The 17,645-nt window shown below is 43.0% G+C and overlaps 1 protein-coding gene across 3 annotated transcripts in view; it reads left to right on the top strand.

Annotated features, from left to right (window-relative positions):
• The window catches only part of LARGE1 (LARGE xylosyl- and glucuronyltransferase 1), a 303,034-nt gene that overhangs the window by 174,478 nt on the left and 110,911 nt on the right, over nucleotides 1-17,645 (top strand). For all 3 annotated transcript variants that reach the window (XM_042791992.1, XM_042791993.1, XM_042791991.1), the window contains one exon: nucleotides 7,987-8,158. In XM_042791992.1, the coding sequence (XP_042647926.1) occupies nucleotides 7,987-8,158 (172 nt within the window). The remainder of the gene's footprint in view (nucleotides 1-7,986; nucleotides 8,159-17,645) is intronic.

Genomic DNA, 17,645 nt, shown 5'->3' with positions numbered 1-17,645 from the left:
TGTCCCGCACGCCTGGAGTATGGTTTCCCAGGTACAAGACCTTACACTTGGGAAAGATTATCCTGAAGCTAACTCTGACCTGTGCTAGAGCTGCTGGAACTGTGACTCAATTTTCATGAAAGTGAGAAGAGGTATGGCAAAAATTCACAGCAGGATGAAGTCCTCCCTGTGTGAAATTGAAAAACAGCGATGAGAAAAACTATGCATCAAGAAAAGTCTCTGTCCTGTGCCAGCAATACGATATTGTTTGTTTTCTCCCTCTTTTTATGCTTTAAGTTGCAAAAAAACTTAGTAATGTGATCGCTGTTAAAATGGTAACAGTATTTTCCTACAGTTTAGAAACAACATGAAAGCCCCAGTTCTATTAACTTTGTCTTAAATAAAGGTCACATGATTTAAAAAAATAAATTATCTTGCTACTTCTAGTGTTCATAGAAGCAACAAAGCACTAAACAAATAATGAAAAAGCTGTGAAAACGAGTTATCAACTGTGTCTAGGAAGTTATTTATCCAATCTGAGGAAATAACTATTTTTATTGTTATCTGATTCACACATCAGAATTTCCAGGGCTGTTTCCCATGACTGGGCCATTTATAAGGGCTGCCTGAAGCCAGCAGCTGCCGAAGAATCCGGCTAGTCTTCTTCACAGAGATCCTTCCAGCTGCTCTAAGTTCTTGCACCATGTAGGTTGCACTGGTTTTCAGATCCATGTCAGATGCAATCCAGAATAATTCAGCTACCATTTCTGCAGATCCACAACACTCTTTGTGTTTGTGCTGTGGCCTGGAAGTTTTGTTTTGCTTTGTTTGCTTGTTTTTAAGATCCTAAAGTTAGTTTACCACCTGATTGATATAATGATGGTGCCTGTGTTGAAGTTGGTGAGAGCAAGTAAATGCTGAATACTTCTGGAAATCCATGTTTCCATCAAGTCTTTCAGTACAAAGCCTAATTTTCATTTCTTTTTATTTCGATCAGTATATTCTAGATGCCAGATATTTTTTACAGCAAAACATGGCATGAAAGCTCTAGGGAGGCAGAATTAACTACAGACTGCCTTTTCAACCTTCCCTCAGCCTTTTCTGTTTTCTGACTCCTATGTGCTGCTGTTTCCCCAACACAGTGAATCTGCAGCCATTAAGTCTGGGGGGTGGTGGTTTTTGGTTTTATTTGATCTCATTTCTTAGCCTGCCTCTGAGAGGGGTGCATGCAAGTGGCACCTTCTACCTCCAGGTTTGCTGCTTCTCAGCCTGGAGCATCAACCCAGCCAGTCTCCCCTTCTGGCTCTTGCAAGATACTGGCCTTAGTGGTGCTTTTGTGAAGACAGTTGAACAGAAGGGGTGTCTTTTATTTGGAGTGCAGATGGGGTTATTATGTCACAGCTGAGGATTATTTTGATTTATTTTTTTTCCAGGCATATCTAGGAAGATGCAGTGAATGTAGTGAGAAAATCAATACAGTATTGAAGGTTGCATTTTTCCAGTGCAAAGTGTTTAAGGACATGCTGCCAGGGAAGACACTTCATCATCCAAACTTCCCTCATCTTACCACGCTGAACTGGAAGCGCATTTTGTAGTTCAGGGGTGCTGTAGTGCTAGATATTCTGTGGAACAGGGAGGAATTTTGTTAAGAAAATGGAAAAAAAAATACTATCCGACAGAAAAGAGGGTCTGGCAGGAACCTCATGAAGTTGAAAAAGAAGTTCAGTCTTGCACCTGGTAACTACCCCATGCACCAGTACATGCTGAGAGCCACCCAGCTGGAAGGCAGCTTTGCAGAAAAGAACCTGGAGGTCCTGGTGGGTGCCAGGTTGAGCACGAACCAGCAATCTGCCCTCACAACAAAGAATGCTAATGGTATCCTTAGCTGCATTAAACAAAATATTGCTAGCAGGTCAAAAGAGGTGATCCTTCCCCTCTACTCAACACTGGTGAGGCCATACCTGGAGTGCCAGGTCCAGTTCTGGGATCCTCAGTACAAGCAAAACCTGGACATGGTGGAGAGAGTCCAGCCCAGGGCCACAAAGATGATGAAGGGACTGGAGCATCTCACACCTGAGGAAAGGCTGAGAGAGCTGGGACTGTTCATCCTGGAGAAGAGAAGGCTCAGGAGGGATCTCATCAATGTATATAAATACCTGAAGGGAGGGTGCAAAGAAGACAGAGCCTGGCTCTTTCCGGTGGTGCCCAGTGACAAGACAAGGGCCAGTGGGCTCAAACTGAAACACAAGAGATTCTCTCTGAACATCAGGAAACGCTTTTTTACTGTGAGGGTGACTAAGCACTGGCACAGGTTGCCCAGGGGGCTTGTGAAGTCTCCATCCTTGGATGTATTCAGAAGTCATCTAGACACAGTCCTGGGCAACCGGGTCTAGGTGGCCCTGCTTAAGCAGGGGGAGGTCGGACCAGGTGGCCTCCAGAGGTCCCTTCTGACCTCAGTCCTTCTGTGAGTCTGTGCTGCTGTATGAACTGCAACCTATTCAAGGGAAAAAGTCAGGATAGATTATCTTCTGGTAGGGAGGTGATCAGATCTGGTTAACTGACTGCCGTTAGAAGGGAAGTGGCAGTCTCAGTTTATGTAGTCGTCTAGCTAAAACTCTCAGCTGCTTTGTTTAATGGTACTATTATATACTCCCTCCCAATCCAAGAAGAACATAGCAAGCCAGGTTGTTTGGTTTTCTGTCAACCTCCAGTACTTCAGGGAAGACGATAAGTAATGAGAGAAACATGTACGGTCCTACAGAATCATAGTTCGGCTTTCCTCTGCTTCTGTGCTTGCTACTGTTTTTCTGCTCCAGTCTGTGTATATATAAACCAGCCATAAGGTAATACAGCAAATACATTATCTTTTTTTCTTGTGCTTCACCTTACTGCTCTGTTTGTCATAATTTTAGTAATGTAGCAAAAAGAAGGGTGAGTGCAGCAAAATCATATTTGCAAACAAAGTCTTAGACTGTAAGACTGATGACCTTTAAGAGCACAGTGTTTAAATAGAAATGTAATAATAATTTAATTTAATTAATTGGGCTTTTAGCAAATACAAAACCGTATCTCATTCTGGCATGTAACTTCAAAGTGCATTTTTCTCCTTGCTCAACCAGAGGACTTGCCCTGTTCTTTTCCACATCTATGCTCATGACTGGCACCCCATCCCTGCACCCTGCTTCCCACATCCATATTTCTCAGAGCTGTTTTCTTTGTCTTTTTCCCAATGAGGATCCGGTGTCAGCTGTTAATAAATGCAGAGTAAGACACATGAGAAAAAAGAATTCTAACTTTTATGTATACAGTGATGGGTTCTGAATTAGCCACAACTACTCAGGGAAATGGGTTTGCTGTTCTGGTAGTTCTATGAAAACAAATGTGACATCAATTGAATTGGTAGCTAGCCCAGTCCAAACAAACAGGAGTTGTAAATAAGCTGTGGCACTCTTTGCTGCAGGATGTTGTAGTTGCTTAAAACTTACAGGACTTCAAAAATCAACCAAATTCATGGATGAAAAATCCATGAAAAGCTGTTAATTAATAAAATACCACCTCTAGCTCCAAAATTTGGTGCAAATTGTCAGAGGATGGGAGTAGATATGGCAGGTGATATCACTGTAGAATTGCTCTGGTTTTATATTCTTCAGTAAATACCTGCCACCGTCCACTATCAGATGCCAGCTCCTGAGCTCAATGGACTTTTGATCTGACATGATGCAGGCACCAATAAGTTGTTTGTCCCTTCCTGTTGTGCGATCACTGTTCTCGCTGTCATTCTGTTCATGTTGGTAGTGTTTTCCAAATTTGCTCTCTGCTAAGTCGACAAGACCAAGTCTTAATTCCTTTCAAAGAGGCTCAAGACACCTGCCCATGTACAGGTTTCACTTAACAGCTACAGAGCAATCAGTATTCACCTAGGAAGCCTGGGAAATTTCCCTGTCACCTTTTTGTGGGGAAAAAAAATAACATACTTATGGGAAAGAAAAAAAAACAAACTATAATTCCCTAAAGAAATACAGTATGAGTCTAGCTGAATGTATTTGTGAAGACTTGGTAGAAGAGTTGTGGTTTTTGGTCTCAGTGTGTGGGGAACCAGACTCAGGTGTCTTTTAAGAATGAAAATATCTAAATACTTGGGAATGTAGTCACTATACAACTCATTCACAAACAGAGAAGCCACAGTTTTCTCCTTTCTCCATCATAGAAACAGGGAAGCTTGATTTTAAGCTGTATGTCTGTGTTAGACTTCTCTCCTTAAAAATGGCACTTCTGCTAACTCTGATGAACATTTATACAGTGGTAACAACTGTGAGAAAGCAGAGTTGGGCTGTGTACAGCCTCTGTTTTAGCCAGCTTTTTCCAGACACAGCCAGAGCATAGTGAGGGAAGACAACCTGCTGGTAAAGTATCACTGGACATGGAGACTGTTGCTCCCGCTTCTCTGGCATTTACCAGAGTGATCAGCTGTGTACGGCATGCAGACTCGTGGGCATGTAATTTCTATATTCATAGCCGAAGCACTGAATAATTTAGTGTATTTTCAGTATTGAATTATGGAAAGAATAAAGATGGTTCTGATGAAAGATCTTCAGTGAGATGATATTATTTCACTTAGCTTACTTAAAAGAATCATTGTCAGCACCAGGTAAATGCAATTCTTTCTTCTCATGAACAAAAATCTGGAAAGATCTTGAGAGCTGGAGATCCAAGATGTGCTATTTCTGCTGAACTGAGGATTATACAAATGGCAAAGTATGTCATACTATTTTGTTTCATTTTCCTCTTTTACTGTTTTTTTCTGTTCTTGCTCTATCTTCTAGGAATATTTGTTCTCTGAGGTCAACTCTGATCTAGCTTGTAAAGCAAATGATTCACAAATATTCCATATATACGGGCCATTTTAACTATGCTAGAGAAAAAAAAAAAAGTATTAAGAGCCACAGAAAATATTTAGACAATATTCAGAAAAATGAAATGGCTCAATGTTACTAGTTATATCAAAGTGGACAGCTTGGAGGTTGCAGAATTTTGCAAGGGTTTGTTCTTAGGCCACCTTGATTATCTCAAACTGGCACTTCACTGCTAAGCACCTTCATTTGTGGTATTCAGCCATACTGTTCTTGTATTCCTTTTTGTAAGAGTATATGTAATACCCAGAGAGAGTGAGCCTTCACAGTGCTGTTGTGTAGTGTAAGGAGTTTTCCTCGGCATGAATTTGGAACAGTTACATTATTCATGAATAGCAAAGTCATAAAGAAATTATGCTGGGGACTAATTAGGACCTCTGTGTATGTCTTAGTGAACTGTGTGTCGGAGGAGAGAAAGCTTTAGATACATTGAACTGACTGACAGTTCAAGCTTCAACACATGCTTAAATCAAACACCTGCTAGCCAGCTGTGATGGACCATTTGGAGCAGGGGCTGCTCCTTTCATTTTTAAAAGTGATCCTTTCAGACATCAGGCGTCAGGCTTTTGTCTTCTGTGTGCCAGATTGGAAGGAACTGCCAGGCATAGATCTCCTCCCTTCAGCGATACATGGCACTGGTGTTAGATGTTGGGAATCCTGACAGCAAAGGAAGTAATGGATCCTTGAAGGTGACTTACTTCTACAGCCACCTTTTGCCTTACCTGCTTGTCTTAGGCTGTTCATTCAACATCTGCCTTATTAGGCTTATTTGCATGAGCATACTGTGAGTTATTCTGGAGCAATATTGCGTTTGGAATAATAAAATGAAGGACGTGCCATCCAAAATTAATTACATAGGGATGGACAATAATAAAAGCAAGCTCAAGTCTGTAAAATTAGTTTAACTCTTTTACCATGTCAGTATGACTAGAGAGCTGATCTGCATGGCTAGTCTAGCACAAGGACCTCAGGTGGCAGATTCAGAATGATATGCAGAGTTTGGAGAAGCTGGGTAAATACTCTTTTGCTGACACTTTGATGTGATGTTCCATTCCTAGGGCCATCATGTGGGAGAGCTAGGACCACAAATAACTAGTTTTGAGGGTGTTCATTTGAAATTATTTCTGTTATGCACATATAAAGCATTTCTGGGGAGCATTGAGGATCATTTTTATATAACTAGACACTTAATATTGGCATGTATCTGGCAGACAGAAACTAGATTTCTCTTCTAAGCACCATACAAATTACAGAGAGAGCAAGAAAGAATGAAATAAAGATGATAGCTCTTTAGACCCATAAATTAAGCCACCCTGCATGTTACTGCCCTCTCTAATCTCTTTCATAGTTGTTTACACCAGAGTCCTAGCAGTCCTCGCTTGTGTTACTTCTGGCATTCTACAGTGCAAATCCTACAGAGAGCACAAGTAAATAATACAGACATGTGTAGGTGACAATGCCAGCCAGGTTGTATATGCAGGTGATTACATATGATTTATGTGCACAGACAAGAGAACACACAAATGAATTGCCAGGATGAGGTACCTTTGAAAAAAAACAAAACTTCACACTTCAGTTCGCACTTTCTGGTTTGGGGTTGTTTTAAGATAACCTGTTTTACCTGCCTTTTCCCTTAAAATTTTGCCTTTCTCCTTAAAGGTTTGCTCCACTACCCTCAGTCTTTTTCAGTGAATTTAGGAGTGGGGTAAAGCTCTGGCCTGGTACAGGAACCCTGAGAATACAGAAGAAAGTTGTGCTGTTTTAAAGGGAAAAGAGCAGGTCAGCTTACATCAGCAGAGGCCTTGTTACTCTATATTCAAAAATAAATGCACTCTAAGCATCTGTTATTAGCCTTACTTCAACCACTCTTCCAACTTCCAAATAAAGTTTAGGAACCCATGCTCTTACGGGAAGGTTTTCTTGAAGGATTTTGGAGGAAATGAGCTCTTCTATGCAAAACCTGTTTCATATAATAAACTTTACAATGCCAGTGAATAGATATGAGACAGTTAACAGAATAAATCTTCTCAGTTTTATGAATGCACTTAGTTTCCGCCTGCTTTCTCCAGAGTATAGCATGCCAGGACAAATCCTGAAATCTGTCTCACTCAGATCCCTTATGGACAAAATACTAATTGAAGTTAATGGGAGCATGACTCGGGGGAAAACTTAAAATCTGCATATTGTAGTGCATGCCCTTTAAAACATTAAACAAGATGAGTTTCAGACAGGGCAATAGGAACTTCTCAAAAGCTTTTATATCCCACTTTCAGTGGTGACTTTTGATATTTGAGAACTTGAGTCTCACATAAAGAAAAGTAAACATAGCTGGTAGAACATCCTAGTAACAGTAGCACAATGAAATACTGAGTTTAGTCTCCCAGCATATTTCAGAAGTTGTATAAATTTTTTGTTTATCCCTTACTGAATAAATTTAAATGTTTGGGTTTGCCCCTTCAATATATAATAAAAAGAAAGTGTGGCTAAAAATGTTCTCCCATTTTATCCACTTTGGAGCATGTTTGTATGATGTCAGTAGCTGTAAGTTAAAGATACCAGGCTTAAGGAAAATCTGAGATTGTAAGAAACTACTTTTTTGCAATTTTCAAGCCCATTGTTCCAAATGACTGGCCTTTTAAAATTCTGACCTCCAAATCTGTAAGAAATGACAGGAAAAAAATTACATTTGTTACTTCTACTTCAGAGTCAGAAAATTCTGGGAATGTCAAACACAAAAGTTTTTATTTTGTTTGAAAATTAAAGCAATGTACAATACATCTGAAGTTTGGGATTAAAAAATATATTTCAGTTTTATCAGGATACATGGATGTCTCAGAATGGATTGTACCAGGTTGTAAAGGCTCAACTAATTTTGATTATACTGTGGAAAGCAGTTGCCTCAAAGAACTTTTTTTTGAAGCTTTCAGAAACTTTAGCATATTTCAGAGCCTTGGAAGTTAATTTAAAAGCAGGATTTAAATTACTGTTTCCACCTCAGAGATCTTCCAATATTACAAGAAACTAGTGTCAGGAAGAGTTTCTCTCTCTAATGAAGATTATTTTTTCTTCTTCTTTCCCACTTCCCATTTCCTGTCAGTCGGAAGTGTCTTGGATCCCCAACAAACACTACTCTGGGATTTACGGGCTGATGAAGTTGGTTCTGACTAAGACTCTACCTTCCAATCTTGAGCGAGTCATTGTCCTCGACACAGACATAACATTTGCCACTGACATTGCTGAGCTATGGGCCGTCTTTCACAAGTTCAAAGGTATTCTAATGATTTTTTTACTGTCTTTATTTGAGGGGGAGGGAGAATGGTAAAGCAAACAGTACAGCGGGGATAAAAGGCTATCTGAGATTTGTCAAATGTTTCCACTCTTGATTTTTGGTGTTTGAATATAATTGTTCTATTTGTGAGCTCTTTCCTCAATGACGTTCCATACAGAATGATTGGCAACACTGATTATCTATGTAGTTTCTTTTATTGGTCTAATTATTTGTGACAGGTGAGAGCTTGACAATACAGTAGGTGATGAAGAATTAGGAGGATGCTGTAGTGATGTATCATTCAAATACCTGTTGATACTCAATACTTGGAAGAACTTGTTTTATATTGCTTTTTATTAATAAAACCTAATCATTACTTTCAGTATAACTTCTCCACTTTACCACTGAAAATGAAGTTAGGATCATACTTGGGCCAGGGAGGAGGGTGAAGGGGTCAGTAATACATGTGAATAGAAATGAGTTACTGCTTGCTTCTCCGAATGAGTTGATAAAGGGTTCTGGATTTGAAGTATCCACCTAAAGTAATTTTCTCTACCTATCTTCATTTCCCACAGTTCCTTGAAAATTTCTGTGACAGTTTGACCAGGAAAGGAGACTTTCCGAATAACTGTGTAAGGAGATGATCACAAAGAAGTTCCCCATTACCCTGTCACAAACCAGAGCACTTTCCTGGCTAACACACTGCTAAAACCATTTAATTCTCCCAGGCTCCAGTGTTGCCAGCTTTTCAGAGTTGGAGATGTGCCCTATTGTTCTCTTGCCCTCAGAATATGTTTTGCAGTGCTGGTAAATGCAGAGACATTCCAGTATCCTGGTTTGAAGGTTTACAGCCCCATAAAAGTGTAACCTTGATGCATATCATCAGTTCTCTTAAAATCACCTCAAGCAAAGTCAGCCTAAGCAAATGGGAGTATTTATTTACAGAAGCCAAAATGTACCACTTCGTGACAGAAAAGAGAGTGTGTTTACTGTATGTATCCCGTGCTGAAATCCACAAGGCCTCTTTGCCTTCCCCAGTACCCAGCCATCAGGCAGGACCTATTACTTTCAGCTCTACAGTCAAGGACTGGGTTCTAGTGCTTGCCTCTCCATGCATTTGTTTCCTGTTCCTTCTCTGGGTTCGCTGATGTCCCTTCAGCAGGCCAGAAGTAATCACCTTCTTACTTAACTGAACTACTCACAGACTTGCTTCATTAAGGAATATAAAGTTCTTCCTCCTCTTCGGGTATTGTTCAAACCTCTTCATCAAGCTTTTCCCTAAACTGAACCTTGAGCTTCACATAAACATATACCTTGACAACCATAATTTACGTAAATGTATGCACAGGGAGTAATGCTGTGCTATTGTACCGTTTCACTGTGTGCTACTGTCCCATTAATAGTAATATTTTACTGAATATGGTATATTAGCATGATGTAACAGGTAAAGAAACATGTATAAACTGAACTTGGGCATAGAACACTGCATGGTCAAAGATAGCAAATTCTGAATTGAGACAATGCGGGGGGGGGTCACCTCCTTGCTTCTATTTTCTGCCATAGTTTCAATGAAGTTCCCTTGCTTTTTACTGGGGAAAGAAACCAAGCATAAAGATTGCTTGTAAAGAAAGAAATATGGAGAAGAGGCCAGCCTAAGATTGAAAACAAACACAGACAGAAATTATGGAAACATGGAGAATGATAATTACTGGAAGTAAAAAAGAGGGTGTAAATCAGTCTCCACAGAGCTACGCAAGGTTGTTCAGTTGATTAGAACTGTGAAAAGTTCTAACTTACCCATGGAGACAGAACTGCTGTGCTACTGCCAGCCCTCATAAGATACGTATCACAACTCCCAAATGTATGATCTTGTACATTGTCCAGTCAATCTTTTTAATTCTGGCTGACCACCTGTTTTTCCACAATTTTTTAATCCTGGCAATAAATTGTCTACATCTGCTCATCTCCCAGACAGTCATACATGTTCAGTGATAAGATGTTCCACTTAGTGGATGAGTGAAAGGCTATGGATGTTGTCTGCCTAGACTTTGGTAAAGACTTTGACACCATTTCACACAGAATTTTCCTGGGGAAACTGGCTGCTCATTGCTTGGATGGGTGTAATCTTCTCTGGATAAAAAAATGTCTGGATGGCCAGGCCTAAATAGTGGTGAATGGAGTTAACTCCACTTGGCAGCCAGGCACAGGTGGTGTTCCCCAGGGGTCAGTATTGAAGCCACTTCTGTTTAGTATCTTCATCTATAAATATCTTTGTTTATAAAGAGATTTTATATCTTTAGTATCTTTATCTATAAATATCTTTATTTATAAAGAGATTTTATATCTTTACCCAAGGGGATTGAGTGTCCCTTCAGTAAATTTGCAGACATTTCCAGTTTGGGTGGGAGTGTTGATCCGCTTGGGGGTAGTAAGGCTCTACAGGGGCATCAGGACGGGCTGGATCAATGGGCTGAGGCCAACTGTATGAGGTTCAACAAGGCTCAGTGCCGGGTGATGCACCTGGGTCAAACAACGCCATGCAATGCTGCAGGCTTGGGGGAGAGTGGCTGGAGAGCTGCCCAGTGGGAAAGGACCCGGGGGTGTTGGTCGACAGCCGGCTGAATACGAGCCAGCAGTGTGCCCAGGTGGCCAGGAGGGCCAAGAGCATCCTGGCGTGTATCAGAAATGGTGTGGCCGGCAGGAGTAGGGAGGTGATTGTCCCCCTGTACTCGGCACTGGTGAGGCCGCACCTTGAATACTGTGTCTAGTTCTGGACCCCTCGCTGCAAGAAAGACATTGAGGTGCTGGAGCGTGTCCAGAGAAGGGCAATGAAGGTGGTGAAGGGTCTAGAGAGCAAGTCTTATGAGGAGCAGCTGAGGGAACTGGAGTTGTTTAGCCTGGAGAAAAGGAGGCTCAGGGGAGACCTTATTGCTCTCTACAGCTATCTGAAAGGAGATTGTAGCAAGGTGGGTGTTGGTCTCTTTTCCCAAGTAATAAGGAATAAGACAAGGTGAAATGGCCTCAAATTGTGCCCAGGGGGGTTTAGATTGGATATTAGGAAAAAAATCTTCACTGAAAGGGTTATTAAGCATTGGAACGGGCTACCCAGGGAAGTGGTTGAGTCACCATCCCTGGAGGTATTTAAAAGATGTGTAGATGTGGTGCTTAGCGATGTGGTTCAGTGGTGGACTTGGCAGTGTTAGGTTAACAGTTGGACTCAATGATCTTAAATGTGTTTTCCAACCTAAACAATTCTGTGATTCTATGACTCAGTGGAAATGGATCATCCTGGAAAGCAAGGGCAGGTAAATTGGAGAGATACTGCAGCTCTTTTAGTGCTTTGTAAAAGATTGGTTTAAATCATATGGTGATTCTCCATTTGTTCTCAGTGTCCTTTTATTTCTTCTCCCAGCGTTACAACAGATTCAAAGGATGTCTCATGTCATTAGCCCCAAATATTCCTCTAAAGGATATGGTTTTAAACTAATATTTTCATTCCCTCCTTGTTTCTCCCTCAGAAGTCCCAAGTAAGTTTATGAAGATTTCTTTGGGACAATGCAGTGTGTTTGTTGAAATATTTAAACAGAAAAGAAATAAAACTGCTATGAAGGGAAATTGTTTTCTCCAAAGGAACCTGACAGTATACCCAGCTGCAGCTTGGAGTGCAGCGTTAGACCCTTGGTCTCTCCTTCCAGAAATGTTCAGACACACAGTTGTTGGCTAGAAGTGGCCATTATAAACCTGCTTGCACCAGGACGTTGTTTGAGCAAATAGAATTTTTCACATCCATGCAGGAAAGGCAAAAGCTTCCTTCTTGGAAGGATAACCAATAAGACACTCCAGCACAGCCGCTTCCAAATTACAGCCACGTAGATAAAGAGAAAGAAGGTCCTAGAGTCTGTGATTCTTTCTATGCCCAGGAAGGCTTTTCTTCCCGACAAAAATAGTGACGAGGAGAGACCAGTAGTTAAGATTCCTTTTTTCTAGGTCACCACACTTGGAGGAAACTCAGATTCAGGACTGTCTTGCAAATTAACCAGGTCCAATTTGTTGTACAGAAAAGCCCACAACATGTTTTAAATAGTGCCTGCAATACCCGGTATCCTTGTTCTGCAAAGGTTCCTCTTCCAGTCATCTTAACAGTTGCTGAAAAGATCAGATCCTTACATAGTAACAATATTTTATGTGGTAAAGATAGTATTACATTCACTCTGTAGATGGGAAAGAGGGAGTATGATTCCTTTGTAAATTATTGCTCTTCTGCCCTTTTCTGATAAGCTCTTTGCATACACCCTTGGAATAAATGATCCAACTATTCTGTAACTGAGTGCACAAATTAGGGCTGTACATACGTTGTTTTATTTGAAAATCTTTTCTTTGAAGTGGCAAGCTTGGGCTTTGGGAGAAATTCACACCTCTTTGGTAGCCTGAACAGTGTCTCAAGCAATGTAACATTTACAAATTTCTCTTAGCAGTTACTAGAAGTTGTATAATTGTTATTCCTTATATATGCAAGCTTCAATCTCTATGAATAAATACGTCTTTGGGAACCAATAACTTAAATTTCAAGAGTCAGATCCAGCTTTTCATCTGGGATTTGGACATTTCTGCTTTAGCCTCATTCTCTTTTGCTCTCCCATAGATAAGCAGTCTGTTTCGCTAAGACAGATATATACCTCCAAAATACTGACTTCAAAGGTGTGAGCGTGCAGCCAGTCTGGTGAAGATAACCTGTCATGCATGTTTTCTGTGACTTAGTTGATACTGATTATGTTTTCTATTCATCTTTCACTGGATTTTGACAGTTCTAAACTTGAGAAAGCATCTAGCCTAAGGGCGGAAGAGTGGGACTGTAGATCGTACGCATTCTTGGATGAAGTGTTGCACAGTGTTTCAGACAGCAAGGATTAGTGTAGCCAATATGCTTTTATTGCAGAAATCGTGTGAGTTCTTCCGAGAAAAGAACTAGTCTAAAACTATGCTCTCTGACATCAATCTTAAAGTTCTTTTAAAGACCACATCAGCTAATTGTTTTATTATTCTTGCTCACCCACCCAAACTCTTCGCACTGAAATGTGAGTTCTTTTTTCCAGATTTCTGATTTTTACTTAACTGTATGTTAAAAACGGATTCTCAAGAGCATTCACTGTAAGTGGTATTGTGAGTTTATTTGGGACCTGACTATAACAGTTGTCATAATTATTTGTGTTACAGGCTGCAGTTCCAGTCAGGATCATAGCCTCTTAGTGCTGGCTGCTGCACGTATAAATAGCAAGAGACCGTTTTTGTGCTTTACCTAGTGTCAGGTGACAATACTTGTGTCTGCTTGGCTCCTTTAGGCCATCGCTGTGTCACAGCTGAGCCCTGCAAATGAGACCTCAGTAATCCCTGTAAAGTTCATTGTTGAGGGACTCTATTGAATGCCACATCTAAGGGCATTATGGTGTTTCTAAGTACATGTCATAGCTCAGAGGCTATATTGAACAGCGATGTCCTACTGCTACATCTGAGTCTCACAGTGCAGCTAGCTGATGCGATGAATGTTTTTGTAGAATCATAGAACGGTTTCGGTTGGAAAGGACCTTAAAGATCATCTAGTTCCAACCCCCCTGCCATGGGCAGGAACAACTTCCACAAGACCAGGTTGCTCAAAGCCCTGTCCAACCTGGCCTTGAACTCTTCCAGGGAGGGGGCAGCCACAGCTTCTCTGGGCAACCTGTGCCAGTGTCTCACCACCCTCACAGGAAAGAATTTCTTCCTTATATCTAATATAAATATACCCTCTTTCAGTTTAAAGCCATCATCCCTTCTCCTATCACTACATGCCCTTAAAAAAGCCGCTTTCCAGCTTTCTTGTAGTCCCCATTTAGATACTATAAGGTTGCTATAAGGTCTCCCTGGAGCCTTCTCTTCTCCAGGCTGAACAACCCCAACTCTTTCAGCCTATTTTCATAAGAGAGGTGCTCCAGCCCCCTGATCATCTTCATGGCCTTCCCCTGGCTCACTCCAACAGGTCCACATCCTTCTTATGTTCGGGGACCCAAAGCTGGATACAGTGCTCCAGGTGGAGTCTCATGAGAGTAGAGTAGAGGGAGAGAATCACCTCCCTCAACCAGCTGGTCATGCTTCTCTTGATGCAGCCCAGGACACAGCTGGCTTTCTGGGCTGTGAGCGCACACTGCCAGGTCATGTTGAGCTTCTCATCAACCAACACCCCCAAATCCTTCTCAGGGCTGCTCTCAATCCGTTCTCCACCCAGTCTGTATCTGTGCTTGGGATTGCCCTGACCTAGGTGCAAGACGTTGCACTTGGCCTTGTTGAACTTCATGAGGTTTGCATGAGCTCACCTCTCGAACCTGTTAAGGCCCCTCTGAATGGCATCCCTTCCCTCCAGTGTGTCGACTACATCACACAGCTTGGTGTCGTTGGCAAGCTTGCTGAGGGTGCACTCAATCCCACTGTCCACATCGCCAAGGAAGATGTTAAATAGCACTGGTCCCAACAATGACCCCAGAGGAACTGCCACTCATCCCTGGTCTCCACTTGGACATCAAGCTATTGACCGCAACTCTTCTGAGTGCAATCATCCAGCCAATTCCTTACTCACCGAGTGGTCCATCCACTAAATCCATGCCTCTCCTATTTAGACACCAGGATGTTATGTGGGACAGGGTCAAATGCTTTGCCCAAGTCCAGGCAGGTGACGTCAGTTGCTCTTCCCCTATTCACCAACGCTGTAACCCCACTGTAGAAGGCCACCAGATTTGTCAGGCATGATTTGCCCTCAGTGAAGCCATGTTGGCTGTCACCAGTCACCTCCTTATTTTCCATGTGCCCTAGCATCGTTTCCAGGAGGATCCACTCCATGATCTTGCCAGGCACAGAGGTGAGACTGACTGGCCTGTAGTTCCCTGGGTCTTCCTTTTTTCCCTTTTTAAAAATGAGGGGTTATGTTTCCCCTTTTCCAGTCAATGGGAGCTTCACCAGATTGTCACGACTTCTCAAATATGATAGATAGTGGCTTAGCCACTTCCTCTGCCAGTTCCCTCAGGACCTGAAGATGCATCTCATCGGGTCCCATGGACTTGTGCACCTTCAGGTTCCTTAGACGGTCTTGAACATGATCTTCTACAGTGGGAGGTTCTTCATTCTCCCAATCCCTGCCTTTGCCTTCTGTGACTTGAGCAGTGTGGCTGGAGCTCTTTCAGTGGAGACTGAGGCAAAGAAGTCATTGAGTACCTCAGCCTTCTCCATATCCTGGGTAACTAGGTCTCCCATTTCCTTCTGGAGAGGGCCCACATTTTCCCTAGTCTTCCTTTTATCACTGGTGTACCTACAGAAGCTTTTCTTGTTGCCCTTGACATCCCTAGCCAGATTTAATTCTGTCAGGGTTTTAGCTTTTCTAACCTGATCCCTGGCTGCTTGAACAACTTCTCTGTATTCCTCACAGACTACCTGTCCTTGCTTCCACCCTCTGTAGGCTTCCTTTTTATAGTTGAGCTTGTCTGGGAACAGTTTGTTCATCCATGCAGGCCTCCTGGCATTTTTACCGGATTTCTTTGTTGGGATGCATCTTTCCTGAGCTTGGAGGACGTGAGCCTTGAATATTAACCAGCTTCCTTGGGCCCCTCTTCCCTTCAGGGTTTTATCCCATGGTATCTACCAAGCATATCCCTTAAGAGGCCAAAATCTGTTGTCCTGAAGCCCAAGGTAGCTTGCTGTGTGTCCTCCTTGCTGCCCTAAGGATCTTGAACTCCACCATTTCATGGTCTCCACAGCCGAGGCTGCCCTTGAGCTTCACATTCCCCCACTAGTCCCTTCGTGTTGGTGAGAACAAGGTCCAGCATAGCACCTCTCCTCCTTGGCTCCTCTATCACTTGGAGAAGGAGGTTATCATCAACACATTCCGGGAACCTCCTGGTTTGCTTATGCCCTGCTGTATTGTCACTCCAACAGATGTCAGGGTGGTTGAAGTCTCCCGTGAGGACCAGGGTTTGTGCACGTGAGGCTGCTCCCATCTGTCTATAGAGGGTCTCATCCGTTCAGTCTTCCTGGTGGGGTGGCCTGTAGCACACCCCCACCATAACGTCTCCTGTCTCTGCCTGTCGGCCGCCTGTCCTAGCCCCAGGAGAAAGGTCTGGGCTGTTCCCGCAGCCTGAGCCCCGCATCGCGGCCTCTCCCTTCAGCAGCTCCGTCTGGGTGGAGGCATCGGTCACCGCTGGGTAGTCGGTGCGGAGCCCCCGGCCGGAGCTGCAGCCTTGGCTCTCGGGCGAGCGCCCGCCGCCCGGCCCTGAGGGCCAGGTGGGCCGAGTGCCCTTGGCCTGTGCGGATGGTCACAGAGCGGTGCCCCGTTGCTGGGCCGTGCGGACTTCACACCTCTCCGCTCGGCGGGTGCAATGTCTCTCCTTCAGAGAGGCGCCCTCCCGCGCCAACTGCCGGGCCGGGCCCTGGTCCCGGTGCTGCCGGTGGCCGGGGCTGCCTGCGGTGGGCGTGGGGGTGGCCGCCGTTACCCCCGGCCCTGCCCACGCCCCCTCAGCCGCTCGCCCTTGGGAGAGCTGCCGGCTCCCGGGGGGTCTCCACGCTCCCCTGGGGTTTCCCCCCCCTCAGGGACCCCCCATGTACGCCACGATCCCCCCGCCCTGCTGCGGAACGCACCTGCACCAGAGCTGATCTCCTCAGCCATTTTAAGTACTTTTAAACAATAGAGATTGGGTAGTACATAACTACTGTATTTCAAATAACTGTACTTGTAGATTAAGTCATCCAGATAATATAAGGTACAATTAGTGTTCATCTGTGTGAGCCAGTCTTGTCCAGAAAGTTAATGAAGGCAATAAGGAAGAATCACCTACCTCCATTAACCAAGCATCCAAGAAGAAGAAATGGCAAGCTTGATAGGAAGACTGAGATTCCCATATTCATACTTTGCATGAATAAAAGCATGCTATAGAAGCTGTTTGCTTTGTGTCAGGAGCTCAAACAATGATAAAAATCCATACTGACATGATAAATACCAGAAAAGGTCAACAGCAATTTTGGTGCAGGATCAAGTGCCCACAGCTGAAGAGGGATTGGCACATAGTCAATCCCAAACTTAAAATTTGCAAACACTCAGTATGTGGGTGCTTTGGCATATTGCTCTGCAGAATGCCTGAGGTAACAATCTAGGTTCATGCTATTTTTGCATCTTTAGGAAAAAGAGCAAGCAAACAAAAAAAAAAATCACAACCACCACAAAATTCAACGTCTTGTGTAGGTGGTTTAGTGATGATATTCCTAGAAGAACTATTATGCATAAGGTTGTAATATCAAATGCATGTATAACTTTTCATTTGTGTGTGAATTTAGTGTGCCAGAAACTGAAATGCTGATGGCACCAGTAAGAGTCAGGCAGAGTCAGCAGGTGCTGTATAAATTTCCCTGAATTTGGCTCTATCGGTGAAGCCCTGTTTTAATAAACTATATCTGTCATAGACCTAAGCTCTTCT

Source organism: Tyto alba, unplaced genomic scaffold, assembly GCF_018691265.1.
Source record: "Tyto alba isolate M040663 unplaced genomic scaffold, T.alba_DEE_v4.0 Super-Scaffold_2, whole genome shotgun sequence".
Lineage (NCBI taxonomy): Eukaryota > Metazoa > Chordata > Aves > Strigiformes > Tytonidae > Tyto > Tyto alba.
This window is presented reverse-complemented; position numbering and strand designations above follow the sequence as displayed.